This window comes from Schistocerca nitens, chromosome 12, assembly GCF_023898315.1.
Source record: "Schistocerca nitens isolate TAMUIC-IGC-003100 chromosome 12, iqSchNite1.1, whole genome shotgun sequence".
Lineage (NCBI taxonomy): Eukaryota > Metazoa > Arthropoda > Insecta > Orthoptera > Acrididae > Schistocerca > Schistocerca nitens.
In genome coordinates this window covers 3,995,556-4,010,996 of record NC_064625.1, presented here as the reverse complement: position 1 = coordinate 4,010,996, position 15,441 = coordinate 3,995,556, and the positions used below count along the sequence as shown (strand labels likewise).

At 50.6% G+C, this 15,441-nt stretch overlaps 1 protein-coding gene across 1 annotated transcript in view; it reads right to left on the bottom strand.

Moving 5' to 3' along the window:
• The window catches only part of LOC126215303 (basic proline-rich protein-like), a 162,645-nt gene that overhangs the window by 125,565 nt on the left and 21,639 nt on the right, over positions 1-15,441 (bottom strand). The window contains exon 3 of the mRNA XM_049941985.1: positions 9,921-12,284. Within this exon, the coding sequence (XP_049797942.1) occupies positions 9,921-12,284 (2,364 nt within the window). The remainder of the gene's footprint in view (positions 1-9,920; positions 12,285-15,441) is intronic.

The following is a 15,441-nucleotide window of genomic DNA, read 5'->3' as shown; positions in this document are numbered from 1 at the left end:
GCTTCTCTCTGGGCATCACCCTTAGTAATTTTGCCAAAACCTTCCGGAAAATTGAGACTTTGTGTGGACTTCCAGGCAACGGTGAATCCACAACTAGTGATTGCAACTTTTCCTTTACCCCGCCCGGAAGATCTTTTTGACAAACTGTGCCCGGGTACATATTTTTCGAAGTTGGACCTAGCAGATGCGTACTTGCAAATACCGGTGGACGAAGAATCCCAGCGCGTTTTGGTGGTTAACACGCATCTCGGTTTGTATAGATTTAAAAGACTGCCATTCAGGTGTGCATCCGCCCCTGCATTGTTTCAGCAATATTTACAAACTGTTTGTGCATTGGTCCCTGCTGCAGCAAACTATCTGGACGATATTGTGATCTCCGGAAAGACTGAAGAAGAACATTCGCTTGCGGAAGGACCAATGTGTGTTTTTTGCTCGTGACTTACCCTATCTGCGACATGTAATCAATGCCCAAGGCATACATCCCAGTCCAGAGCACCTCCGTGCCATACAAGACTTGCCTTCGCCGCAGAATTTGAAGCAGCTACAGAGTGTGCTGGGTAAAATTAATTATTACAACCGATATATTCCCCATGCCTCTTCCATTTCAGCTCCGCTTCATCGCTTACGCCGTAAAGGTGTTCCGTTCATCTGGACGACGGAATGTGACCGCGCCTTTCGCCAGTTGAAATCGGCGTTGCTTTCCAATACTTGCCTTACGCCATTTGATCCCCAGAAACCCCTTTTGTTGATGGTAGATGCATCGGATTTCGGGATCGGTGCTGTGCTTGCGCACAAAGATGGATCGCATGATCGCCCTGTTGCCTTTGCGTCCACATTGCTCTCGTCTGCGCAAAGAAATTATTCTCAGATCGAGAAAGAAGCATTGGCTCTCGTGTTTGGTGTTACTAAGTTTCATGATTTCTTGTATGGTCGTCACTTTACCATCATCACAGACCACAAACCTTTGACATCGCTTTTTCATCCGAACAAGCCTGTACCTCCACGTACAGCGCAGAAATTCATTCGCTGGTGTATTTTCCTCTCGCAGTACCGCTACGATATCTTCTATCGGTCCACTGCTAAGCACGGAAACGCCGATGCGTTGTCCCGTTTGCCTGTTGCTGAGGATAGAGCATTCGATTCTTCCGAACTTGCTTGCATGTTCATTGATGCGGAAACCGATGACGTGGTCGAATCGTTTCCGATTGATTTTCGTCGTGTAGCTACTGCCACAGCTGCTGACCCTGTCCTTGCTACCGTTTTGCGTTTTGTTGCTACGCAATGGCCGTTGTCAAAGTCACGGATCGAGGATCCGTTGGTTCGCAGATTTTTTGCTCACAAGCAGAGACTTTTTGTTCGACGTGGTGTTTTGCTGTTGCGTTCTGATAATGATCAGTCCAGGGTCGTGGTCCCATGTTCGTTACAGTCCTCTGTCTTATGGCTTCTATACCAAGGTCATTGGGGTATAGTGCGAACGAAACAACTTGCTCGTCAGCACTGTACTTGGTTCGGAATCGATGCTGCGATTACGAATATGTGCTCTTCTTGTGTGGCGTGTGCCGAACAACAATCCGCTCCACGGTCGTCCTCATAGAACCTTGATGTCTTTGCTGCATCCGCCGCACCAGGTTCCTGTGCAGCGGCAGCCACCTGCTTTTGCTCCATGCGACGTTGGACGTCAACATGGGGTCCTCCCCACGGCGGGCGGAAGCCTTATAACACAACCGTACGCCGATTTGCGGGGGAGGAATGTGGTGTCACCGCCAGACACCACACTTGCTAGGTGGTAGCCTTTAAATCGGCCGCGGTCCATTAGTATACGTCGGACCCGCGTGTCGCCACTGTCAGTGATTGCAGACCGAGCGCCGCCACACGGCAGGTCTAGTGAGACTTACTAGCACTCGCCCCAGTTGTACAGCCGACGTTCATAGCAGTGGTTCACTGACAAATTACGCTCTCATTTGCCGAGACGATAGTTAGCATAGCCTTCAGCTACGTCATTTGCTACGACCTAGCAAGGCGCCGTATTCAATGGATATTTCTCATGTGAAGCATGTACAGTCAAGAGCGATGTACACCAATTATGGATTAAAGTTAAGTATTACATCAACTACGTACTTTATTTGCTACTATTAATTCCCTTAACTGTTCCAGACCTCACGTCAGTCTGCGTGAGATTAAAAGCGTGCATTTCGGCCTCCTCTAGCAACACGGTGTTGGCTCTTCTGCCAACTCTACAGTTAACATTTAAAATGTCAAAGTTTCCCCCTCCGCCCCATGCTCAGACAGGGGGGTTAAGTTTGGTGTCATTCGATGCCCCCTCCGAGACGAACGAATTTTAACTGTAAATATTTTTGATACAATGTGTTGTTTTCGAGATATTTCAGTCTTCAGTTAAGCTGAACATCCTGTATGAGGGAAGATTACGGAGCGGATTCTTCATTCACAATTTCGCATTTGAATGTCGGTTGCTTATGACACGCTGGCGTCATTCCTTCTGTATAGAGGACAGGTGCCTGCGACCCGATGCCAGAATTCGGCAGCTGCGAGACCACTCCCTGTGGAGACTACGGTTTATCAGTCCGCACTGTCGATGCTGGCGTTGGTCGAAATGCTGCGACTGCTGTGCGAATAATGGAATCGATCGGTTCAGCAGTGTCATGCACGATGTAAACGATTCCGCGCGACTGGCGCCCGAGAGGATAGAAATGCTGTTCTCTCGGCCGTGTAGGATCGTACGGTCACGTCACACCGGCCTGACCCAGGTAATGGGTTTGTCTGCAGCAAGGCAAGTAGTTTACATTTATCTTTACAAATGGACCATTATGTGATGGGTCGACGATTTATGGTTCGTGAAGATTGTGAATATTTTAGCTAATACGTTTTTCTTTACCGGTGAACTACATGCTATGGTTTTTGTTTGTGTTTCGCGAACGACGCAGAAGGAGTCGGCGACAGCGGCGGTGTTCGGCGAGGCCAGTCTGCCGTCGCAGCGGCTGGAAACGTCCGCCTCGTGGTCGGCGGCCTCAGGGACAAAGGAGGGGGGCGGCAGCTTCAGATAGCTGCTGTGCCGGATTTTGAGAAGTAATGAATTGTAAATTTGCTTTGTATAGACTCAGTCTGCATAAAGTCTGTACCACGAACTGGAACTGTACAGTCAGAAAAAAAGGTTGTGAAATGTTTTAAAATTTATGTGGAGATTTTGAGTCGTATTTTTTGTAAGGGTGTCGACTGGATACCTATCTGAATTTTCTAAAAGAGTGTAACTTCAAGCTTCATTATTTGAAGTAGTTGCTAACAACAGTTGTTCCAAGTTTAATTTCACCGAAGCTGGCTACAATAAGGGAGTTTGCGTTTGAGTGAAGTAACTTGGACTAATAAGAAGTGCATTATCTTTAAATGTTCTGGTAGAAAAAGCTTCGGCTGTGCACTTATTTAAACATCTTCAAGTGATTCGATAAATAAAGATCCTGTAAGGTTCTTAGATGCCACTCTAGGCGGGTGTAAAATGAATGTGATGTGCTTGACGGAAAAACTGAATGCGACAATGAAGATTTGGCCCTGTCTGACTACCCCCTGAAGCAGATCTTAGGATATCTTATGGTGATATCTCCTCCTTCTTGCTCTTTAACAGATAAATTACAACATAAACGTAAATGAATGATTAAGGGAACTAGTAACTATAAAACGATAAATGCTGTTTTTGCTTGTACATTTATTGTAGATTAAAACCCCTTTATATATTACAAATGTTTGTATATCAATGTCCAATGGACGTAAAGAGACACAAATGAATTTCCTAATATCAGTGATCAATTGCCCATATCTTCCCCTTTTTATGGCTACGCGATCTAATATAAATAAGGCGAGATGACTGACATCTACATACGAAACACTAGAAGGCACTACTTTCAGAGATGATGTACAGTGGTGTGCAACCTCAGTGGAAATAAACTAACGTGATCACAGCCCTAATAAGCCAAAGCAATCTGCGATATCACCGTATGTACTGCGTCCGGTGCGTCGGAGTGACGGTTCTCGTACACGTCTGCGACGATGGAACAACTCCAGCCACAAAATGAAAACTCTTTCAAAGAGTAGGACGGCTGAAGGCGGTCCTCTTACTAGTATAATCGAATACTGTGTTCTCCTCTCTGTGTTCTACAGACGAGAAACGCGAACTGCCACTCACAAGGACGGAGTTCAGGTAATGTCTCAACGTGAGTATAGGCGAAAGAAGTGCTCTCAATCACTGAACGCTGCGTACTCAACGACGACTCCCTAACCGGAGGCGAAGTCCAGAATCGTATAAGTTCACAAAAGTACAGTGCATAACCGTTGTAACTACAAAATCTGCTGAGGGCAAACATAGCCAGTCCGTCTGTACCAACAAGAACTGTCACTGAGCGACTGTCAAACTAGGGAGCCCAAAACGGAAGACCTCTTCTCTCCGTCGCTGGCTTCCCAGCAAAGTTCGGCTTCCCTCTCCCGTAACTGCAGAAGGCGAATCATATTCTCGAAACCACGGAATATTCTCCCTCTCTACAGATTCTTCCGAAACCCGACCGACCATATTTCAGTCTTTTGTCGTCCAGCGCGGAAAGTTTGCGAGGGAATTCCTATACTCACACAATGATACACTTCTCAGAGTTAAAATCCTCGGAAATAACCCAGCCTGCGATTTCCGAGGTAACGCTTCCTCGTTCTCAGCTGCGTCCAAGATATTCCGAGTTTCCGAAGTATTATCCGGTTATCCTTCCGGCCCGACTACACCGCCGCTGTGTTGTGCTTCCGCGCTCAGCTGCCCAGACCGTCCCTCTTGGCCCTTCCTGTGTGAAGCAGGACCAAGCGACCTGTGCGGACTTTCCCACCCATGGCCTGAGTTACTCCTGCCGTTTCATTTCCACTGGCCTTCCAACCTCTACTAGTAAAGGCAATCATTCATTACGCCGTTTTGATAATAAAGACACTCCGTCACCTTTCACGCAATAAGCGTTAACAACTATTTACAAGGTATACGTGACAATGTCAGCCTTCTTAAAATATTCATATGTACGGTATACAACCTATCAAATGATACCTAATTGCAATAGTAAATCACGGAAAAGAATGTAGGTGAGTGCCTGTAAGGTGCGAAATTATAGCCACCTTACATGGTTTTCAAGGAAATCTCACAGCATTATTCATAGGAAGTTGTGACAAGTTAAAGCGATGATGCCACGGGTGGATAAGGACCACGCACCCTCATCTCCAACGTAGACCACAGAGACACGGTATCATTGAGATATGCCCCCCGACACGCGGCAGTCGACGCTCGTCTTCCTGGGAGCGCGGCACTCCACTGGGGACAAAAGGCTGCATTGCGGGGTGGGCCTGGTCAGGCAGGCAGGCTGCTCACAGAGGTGGCCGTGACGTTCTAGGCGCTGCAGTCTGGAACCGCGAGACCGCTACGGTCGCAGGTTCGAATCCTGCCTCGGGCATGGATGTGTGTGATGTCCTTAGGTTAGTTAGGTTTAAGTAGTTCTCAGTTCTAGGGGCTGATGACCACAGATGTTGAGTCCCGTAGTGCTCAGAGCCATTTGCACCAATTGTTGTTGGGAAGATGAATAGTCGACTTCGGCTTATTGGAAGAATTTTCAGGAAGTGTAGACAGCATGTACGACACTAGTGCGAACCATTCTTGAGTGTTGCTCGAATGTTTCGGATCCGCAGCACATCAAATTAAAGGAAGATATGGAAGCAATTCAGAGCCTTGCTGCTAGGTTTGTCAGCGGTAGGTTCCAATCATACACACGTTTTACGGAGATTCTTCGTGAACTCAAATGAGAATCCCTAGAGGCAAGACAAGGTTCTTTTCGAGGAACACTGTTGAGAAAATTTGGAGAACCGACATTGGAAGCTGACTGCAGAACGATTCTGCTGCTGCCAACACACATTTCGCGTGAGGACCACGAAGGTACGATACGAGAAATTAGGGCTGACACGGAGGCATGTAGAGAGTCGTTTTTCGGCTCGCCCTCTTTGCGAGTGGAAACCGAAAGGAAAAGACAAGCAGTGGTACGGGGTACCCTCCGCCGCGCACCGCACTGTGGACTGAGGGGTGTCTGCAGGATCACAAGAACCCTCCATCCCGGGAAGTTTTCCGGTTTCCGTTACAGAGGTACCGGTACACGATTCAGGCGGTGCAGCAGCTGAAACCTCGTGATGTGCGGCAACGTTCTGAATTATGAATAATCGACCATCATGTCACTATCTTGTAACCTCCCCCTCACTTACCGACCTTAAATCTGACAGTGAAAAATTAAACCGCGTGTACCTAATGGAAATTTGGGAAAAGCAATCGTCACCGAAGTTAATCTGTCGGTAAAGAGGGAGGAAAGGGTTACATCTAAATGAAAAGGAAAATGCAAATGAAACTGGTGGAAATTAATGTTGAAGAGGGGTAAAGTTAATAAAGAAAGTAAATGTACGGCCGTTACGTCAACAATTAACCAGCGCTAATTAGATATTTGAGATTTCGGGGAAATCACGGTCCCAGTCCTAAGGACAATTACTATAGTAACTGAAAAAGAAAAGTTATTACACATATAATTAGCACTAGAAGCGTGGCAACTGAAGGTTGACACGTGTAGTGTGAAAACTGAAAGTTTGTCAGAAGTAATAAATTTCGCTACACCCTGACTTAATTTAGCAAAAGAATTAATAAAACCGGAAAATTGAAAGTTAATTTAGAGACTGAAATAGTGAACTTTGTTTCTGAAGCATATTGAAATTCAGTAAAATACAGTTAGTCTTGCGCTACCTCAACAATCATTTCAAAAGCTACTTGAATCTACGCAATTTAGAAATAAGAGATTTAACTTCGAACTTGAATTAAATGATTCTGAACAATTAACATTAGTAAAATTTAGTACGTACCAAGCTGAGCTGCAGTCACAGGTAAGCTAAAATATGCTAACAAAACTCGCACTCTTAACTTGTGCTCGTGTAATCTAAATATTGTAGCCAGCTATGAATAATTTAACTGAACTTTGAAATTAAAGCAGCGAAATCGAATTATATTATTTCAATGCTGGCGTTTGAATTTCAACGACACTCGGGTTCATTTCGGAAAAGGAAGGGACCCTGCTTGGCAATGCAATTGGGACAATGAGCAACAAAGGTTCATGCTAAGTTGCTGTAATTTTGTGATGCAACAATTTGAAAAGCTGAGGTCTGCCATACAGTTCTGAAACTACGTGCTTTTAGTCTTCCTTGTTGGTTGATTGAAGGTTTGAAGTCGTCGATCGAGGAGGTGGCGACATTCACTCATTGTCGGCCGTCGCTGTTGCAGAAGCTGGATGCTGGCGCGCCTTCTTCTCGACACGGTCACCAGGCGAAACGAGCTCTTGATGTGTGCCAGCTAATGCTTCCCGTCCGCGACACCGTGCTAGAAACTAGCCAGTCGACCGCAATTACATGCTGTCCAACCCCGAAAGCGCGGCAACTCGCGGGAGCGTCACACAACACACCTGCTCCACTGCACTACTCCAGCCAGACTCTCCCTCGCTGCCCGCGCTCCACGCGGCAGAGTTAACACTATACCAAAGATCCTAAACACTTTCGTTCTCCACACGACCTATCGATGTATTCGTTCGATAGCATAGTTTTCCCTAGGCAAGACCCAGCGTAAAATACAAATAATATTCACAAAACAAACCAATTATACACCGACATAAATGCATATATATATATATATATATATATATATATATATATATATATATACACTCTCCTGGAAATTGAAATAAGAACACCGTGAATTCATTGTCCCAGGAAGGGGAAACTTTATTGACACATTCCTGGGGTCAGATACATCACATGATCACACTGACAGAACCACAGGCACATAGACACAGGCAACAGAGCATGCACAATGTCGGCACTAGTACAGTGTATATCCACCTTTCGCAGCAATGCAGGCTGCTATTCTCCCATGGAGACGATCGTAGAGATGCTGGATGTAGTCCTGTGGAACGGCTTGCCATGCCATTTCCACCTGGCGCCTCAGTTGGACCAGCGTTCGTACTGGACGTGCAGACCGCGTGAGACGACGCTTCATCCAGTCCCAAACATGCTCAATGGGGGACAGATCCGGAGATCTTGCTGGCCAGGGTAGTTGACTTACACCTTCTAGAGCACGTTGGGTGGCACGCGATACATGCGGACGTGCATTGTCCTGTTGGAACAGCAAGTTCCCTTGCCGGTCTAGGAATGGTAGAACGATGGGTTCGATGACGGTTTGGATGTACCGTGCACTATTCAGTGTCCCCTCGACGATCACCAGTGGTGTACGGCCAGTGTAGGAGATCGCTCCCCACACCATGATGCCGGGTGTTGGCCCTGTGTGCCTCGGTCGTATGCAGTCCTGATTGTGGCGCTCACCTGCACGGCGCCAAACACGCATACGACCATCATTGGCACCAAGGCAGAAGCGACTCTCATCGCTGAAGACGACACGTCTCCATTCGTCCCTCCATTCACGCCTGTCGCGCCACCACTGGAGGCGGGCTGCACGATGTTGGGGCGTGAGCGGAAGACGGCCTAACGGTGTGCGGGACCGTAGCCCAGCTTCATGGAGACGGTTGCGAATGGTCCTCGCCGATACCCCAGGAGCAACAGTGTCCCTAATTTGCTGGGAAGTGGCGATGCGGTCCCCTACAGCACTGCGTAGGATCCTACGGTCTTGGCGTGCATCCGTGCGTCGCTGCGGTCCGGTCCCAGGTCGACGGGCACGTGCACCTTCCGCCGACCACTGGCGACAACATCGATGTACTGTGGAGACCTCACGCCCCACGTGTTGAGCAATTCGGCGGTACGTCCACCCGGCCTCCCGCATGCCCACTATACGCCCTCGCTCAAAGTCCGTCAACTGCACATACGGTTCACGTCCACGCTGTCGCGGCATGCTACCAGTGTTAAAGACTGCGATGGAGCTCCGTATGCCACGGCAAACTGGCTGACACTGACGGCGGCGGTGCACAAATGCTGCGCAGCTAGCGCCATTCGACGGCCAACACCGCGGTTCCTGGTGTGTCCGCTGTGCCGTGCGTGTGATCATTGCTTGTACAGCCCTCTCGCAGTGTCCGGAGCAAGTATGGTGGGTCTGACACACCGGTGTCAATGTGTTCTTTTTTCCATTTCCAGGAGTGTGTGTATATATATATATATATATATATATATATATATATATATATATATATTAAAACAATTACAATATATAAAGACACAGAAATGTTATATCTTCAGGTAACAAAATAAGGAAAAAATTATGGTACAGTAGATGGAAATAGGAGGATATGCATTTCCGGCGTTACAATCTGCGCAACTGAGATTGCACAAGTCTGCTTTTCGTGTTAATAAACGCAATTCAAAATGGTTCAAATGGCTCAGAGCACTATGGAAGCACTTAACATCTGAGGTCATCAGTCCCCTAGGACTTAAAACTACTTACACCTAACTAGCCTAAGGACATCACACACATCCATATTCCGAGGCAGGATTCGAACCTGCGACCGTAGCGGTCGCGCGGTTCCAGACTGAAGCGCCTAGAACCGATCGGCCACACAAGCCGGCAAACCCATTTCCCAGGGCTCCAAGCAGATAAAAGCATATTATGTAGATGCACGCAGCAGATGACTTCTTTCTATTTTTATTGCCTCGTATACTATGGATGAACTGTTGTGCTGTTTTTAATTTATTACTCTTACTATAAGTTCCTTCCTATTTTGTTATTTCATAGAAGTAGTAGACAAATCTGTAATCTCTTAAAGCAAATGAAGCATTCTACTTCATTACTGTGTCACATCGGAAAAGTATTTGCAGACTAGAGCTGCGTGCCATTGTGCAACACATGTCCGCCGACGAGAGAGAGGAACTACGGTGTGGACCACGTGGTGTGGACCAGGTCTCGGGGACCAGGTGGTGGGGACCAGGTCTCGGGGAACAGGTGGTGTGGACCAGGTGGTGGGGACCAGGTCTCGGGGACCAGGTGGTGTGGACCAGGTGGTGGGGACCAGGTCTCGGGGACCAGGTGGTGTGGACCAGGTGGTGTGGACCAGGTGGTGGGGACCAGGTCTCGGGGACCAGGTGGTGTGGACCAGGTGGTGTGGACCAGGTGGTGGGGACCAGGTCTCGGGGACCAGGTGGTATGGACCACGTGGTGGGGACCAGGTCTCGGGGACCAGGTGGTGTGGACCAGGTGGTGGGGACCAGGTCTCGGGGACCAGGTGGTGTGGACCAGGTGGTGGGGACCAGGTCTCGGGGACCAGGTGGTGTGGACCAGGTCTCGGGGACCAGATGGTGTGGACCAGGTGGTGTGGACCCGGTGGTGGGGACCAGGTCTCGGGGACCAGGTGGTGTGGACCAGGTGGTGGGGACCAGGTCTCGGGGACCAGGTGGTGTGGACCACGTGGTGGGGCCAGGTCTCGGGGACCGGGTGGTGGGGACCAGGTCTCGGGGACCGGGTGGTGTGGACCAGGTGGTGGGGACCAGGTCTCAGGGACCAGGTGGTGTGGACCCGGTGGTGGGGACCAGGTCTCGGGGACCAGGTGGTGTGGACCAGGTGGTGGGGACCAGGTCTCGGGGACCAGGTGGTGTGGACCACGTGGTGGGGCCAGGTCTCGGGGACCGGGTGGTGGGGACCAGGTCTCGGGGACCGGGTGGTGTGGACCAGGTGGTGGGGACCAGGTCTCAGGGACCAGGTGGTGTGGACCAGGTGGTGGGGACCAGGTCTCGGGGACCAGGTGGTGTGGACCAGGTGGTGTGGACCAGGTGGTGGGGACCAGGTCTCGGGGACCAGGTGGTGGGGACCAGGTGGTGGGGACCAGGTCTCGGGAACCAGGTGGTGTGGACCACATGGTGGGGACCAGGTCTCGGGGACCAGGTGGTGTGGACCAGGTGGTGGGGACCAGGTCTCGGGGACCAGGTGGTGTGGACCAGGTGGTGGGGACCAGGTCTCGGGGACCAGGTGGTGTGGACCAGGTGGTGGGGACCAGGTGGTGTGTACCAGGTGGTGGGGACCAGGTCTCGGGGACCAGGTGGTGTGGACCACGTGGTGGGGACCAGGTCTCGGGGACCAGGTGGTGTGGACCAGGTGGTGGGGACCAGGTCTCGGGGACCAGGTGGTGTGGACCAGGTGGTGGGGACCAGGTCTCGGGGACCAGGTGGTGTGGACCACGTGGTGGGGACCAGGTCTCGGGGACGAGGTGGTGGGGACCAGGTGGTGTGGAGCAGGTGGTGGGGACCAGGTGGTGTGGACCAGGTGGTGGGGACCAGGTGGTGTGGACCTGGTGGTGTGTACCAGGTGGTGTGGACCACGTGGTGGGGACCAGGTCTCGGGGACCAGCTGGTGGGGACCAGGTGGTGGGGACCAGGTCTCGGGGACCAGGTGGTGTGGAGCAGGTGGTGGGGACCAGGTGGTGTGGACCAGGTGGTGGGGACCAGGTGGTGTGGACCACGTGGTGGGGACCAGGTCTCGGGGACCAGGTGGTGGGGACCAGGTGGTGGGGACCAGGTCTCGGGGACCAGGTGGTGTGGACCACGTGGTGGGGACCAGGTCTCGGGGACCAGGTGGTGTGGACCAGGTGGTGGGGACCAGGTCTCGGGGACCAGGTGGTGTGGACCAGGTGGTGGGGACCAGGTCTCGGGGACCAGGTGGTGTGGACCAGGTGGTGGGGACCAGGTCTCGGGGACCAGGTGGTGTGGACCAGGTGGTGGGGACCAGGTCTCGGGGACCAGGTGGTGTGGACCACGTGGTGGGGACCAGGTCTCGGGGACCAGGTGGTGTGGACCAGGTGGTGGGGACCAGGTCTCGGGGACCAGGTGGTGTGGACCAGGTGGTGGGGACCAGGTCTCGGGGACCAGGTGGTGTGGACCACGTGGTGGGGACCAGGTCTCGGGGACGAGGTGGTGGGGACCAGGTGGTGTGGAGCAGGTGGTGGGGACCAGGTGGTGTGGACCAGGTGGTGGGGACCAGGTGGTGTGGACCTGGTGGTGTGTACCAGGTGGTGTGGACCACGTGGTGGGGACGAGGTCTCGGGGACCAGCTGGTGGGGACCAGGTGGTGGGGACCAGGTCTCGGGGACCAGGTGGTGTGGAGCAGGTGGTGTGGACCAGGTGGTGGGGACCAGGTGGTGTGGACCACGTGGTGGGGACCAGGTCTCGGGGACCAGGTGGTGGGGACCAGGTGGTGGGGACCAGGTCTCGGGGACCAGGTGGTGTGGACCACGTGGTGGGGACCAGGTCTCGGGGACCAGGTGGTGTGGAGCAGGTGGTGGGGACCAGGTGGTGGGGACCAGGTCCCGCACACTGCGCGTACCTTGAGCCACGACGCACGGCAGTGGTGTACCAGTCCTTATGCCACGTGTTGCTTGGTTGTTTCCGTTACCATAGTTATTAAAACAGCAAAGATCACTTTTCTCGTTTACTGAAATAAAGCAATATTTCAAACGAATGCAAATTCTACAGATAAAAATTACTCCTTTTTTAAGAGAGATTAATTCAAAAGTGAAAAATTGTAGTGCTGGGTTCTGGCTAATTGATATTTCGGTCTTTTTAGTCGGTTATTACTAAATAATAAAAAAACACCTGTTACAATCGAGACCACACAGATACAGATAAATTCGGGCTACTCAAAACTAAAACACCGGTATCGGTTTCAACCAGTATCGATATTAATCGGTCGCGACGCATGAGGGGTGAGTTGAGGCGCCCCCCTCCCCCGCTTTCCCCCTCGCGTCTTCTCGTCGCCCACACCTCGCAGCCAGCCAGCCAGCCAGCCAGCCAGCCCTGTGGCTCTCTTCGCCTCTCAGTGCGACACACTAGACGGTGTTTCATTTTCTCACTAAGGAGCGGTAGCTAATTTGCCGACCGATCTTCCCTCTTTTTCGATTGACAATCAAACAAATGTGGTACAACTTTTAACGTTTTTTGAAGTGTTCAACTTGTTCACTACAATTTTTATGAGTATGCCTGTAATGGGTTATTAGGATGGCTGGCGCACCTGTCTTTTTGGTAAGTGATCAGCGAGCGTCAGATTGCTGTGAATCTATTTCAGTTTTCCTCTTGTCTCCCGTACTTCTGCTTGACATCACAACACTTTTACCGCTGTTTTCCACGACCGGACGTAGTGTCACGGGTGAGAGTGGGTGGGAATTTGAATCAATTTCTCGCATTTTCTCCATTTTAACCGCAACCGTTTCTGTTTATTTCGTAAGGCCGCTGATAAACTCCTCCTACACACACACACACACACACACACACACACACACACACATACACACACGCTCACGCACACACACAGTACTGCAGACATCTACCGGCTACCTGCAAACAAACAAAAAACTAATTGCGTACGTTTATGTTATTGTAGGTGATAATTACACTCAAGAGCCAAAGAAACTGTTACACCTGCCTCATACCGCGTAGGGCTCCCGCGAGCACGCAGAAGTGTTCACCACGACGTGGCATGGACTCGATTAATGTCTGGAGCAGTGCTGGACGGAACAGACACCGTGAATGCCGCAGGGCTGTCTATAAATCCGTAAGAGTACGAAGGGGTGGAGATCTCTTCTGAACAGCACGCTGTAAGGCATCCCAGATACATGTCCACGTCTGGGGAGTTTGGTGGCCAGCGGAAGTGTTTAAACTCAGAAGTGTGTTCGAGGAGTCACTCTGCACCAACTGTGTATGTGTGGGGTGTCGCATTGTCCTGCTGGAATTGCCCACGTCCGTGGGAACGCACAATGGACACGACTGGATGCAGGTTATCACACAGGATGCTTACATGCACGTCACCTGTCAGAGTCGTATCGAGACGTATCAGGCGTCCCATATCTGTCCAAATGCAGGCGACCCACACCATTGTAGAGCTTCCACTATCTTGAACAGTCCCGTGCTGACATGCAGGTGGGTTGATAAGATTGTCTCCATACCCGTAAACGTTCATCCGCTCCATATAATTTGAAACGAGACTCGTCCGACCAGGGAAGACGTTTCCAGTCACCAACAAACAACCCAGGCGGGGCTTAAAGCTTGGTGCCGTGCAGTCATCGAGGGTACACGAGGGGCTATGAAAGCCCACGTCGATGATGTTTCCTTGAATGTTTCGCACGCTGATACTTGCTGATGGCTCAGCACTGAAATCTGCGTCAGTGTGCGGAAGGATTGCACTTCTGCCACGTTGAAAGTTTCTCTTCACTCGTCGTCGGTCCCGTTCTTGCCGATTCTTTTCCGGCAGCAGCGATGTCGGAGACTTGATGTTCTACCGGATTCCTGATAGTCACGGTACGTTCGTGAAGTAGTCGTACGGGAAATCCCCACTTCACCGCTAGCTCATGCGCCGACTGTAGCACCACGTTCAGAGTCAGTTAAGCCACGATAACCTGCCATTGTAGCAGCAGTAACCGATGTAACAACGGCGCCAGACACTTGTCGCCTTGTATAGGTGTTGCCCTTCGCAACGCCGTGTTCTGCCTGTTTACATATCTCTGTATTTGAATAGGCACGCCCACACCTGTTTCTTTGGCGCTGCAGTGTATAAACTTTAACGGCTAGACGTGTCAATGCCAGTGGTCCAGGTTGACCTTTGAGACAGCCGCGGTCGGCCAGACAGCCGCTGTGTCTGCACGGTACGTGTAGGTGTTGGTAGGTAGGTGTGTGTAGAGAGCCTGTATACAGAGAGAGTGGCCATAGGTGAAGTTGCCCGTGATTGGTTTATCAGCTTTGGCGCCATTTTTCTGCCAAACGTCTGTCGCGCTTCCTATGTTCGCCATGCTTTTGAGTTGCATTGAAGTTCAGAGGACTTTTGGAAACGATTAAAAGATATTTGGATTATTGAGAGACTTGTTATGCGCTGTGCATGCATGTTCGATTTAGTTGTATTTCGTTTTTAGTACGTAATTAGCGTTTGGGATCTAAAATACGAGTTGAAATAATGAATCGTTTTGTGATGAAGTCGGTAGGTGTACATGTTTGAAGTAAACACGTTAGTAATTGTGCAGTATTGTTTTTGACATCTGTAATTCGTTCTGCAGACGTTCGTAAACGATGCCAGGTTGTGCTGCATTCGGTTGTTCCAATAGAGGCGAAGGTGGATTTCGCATGTCAGCATTTCCACGCAGTGAAGAAAGACGAAAGCAGTGGGCAGTCGCAGTCAACAGGGCTGACATAAATCAAACAGGAGCCTCGTGGAAACCAACCCAGTACTCTTATCAGTGCGAAGTCAGTCAAAAAATGGTTCAAATGGCTCTGAGCACTATGCGACTCAACATCTTAGGTCATAAGTCCCCTAAAACTTAGAACTACTTAAAGCTAACTAACCTACAGACATCACACACACCCATGCCCGAGGCAGGATTCGAATCTGCGACCGTAGCAGTCCCGCGGTTCCGGACTGCAGCG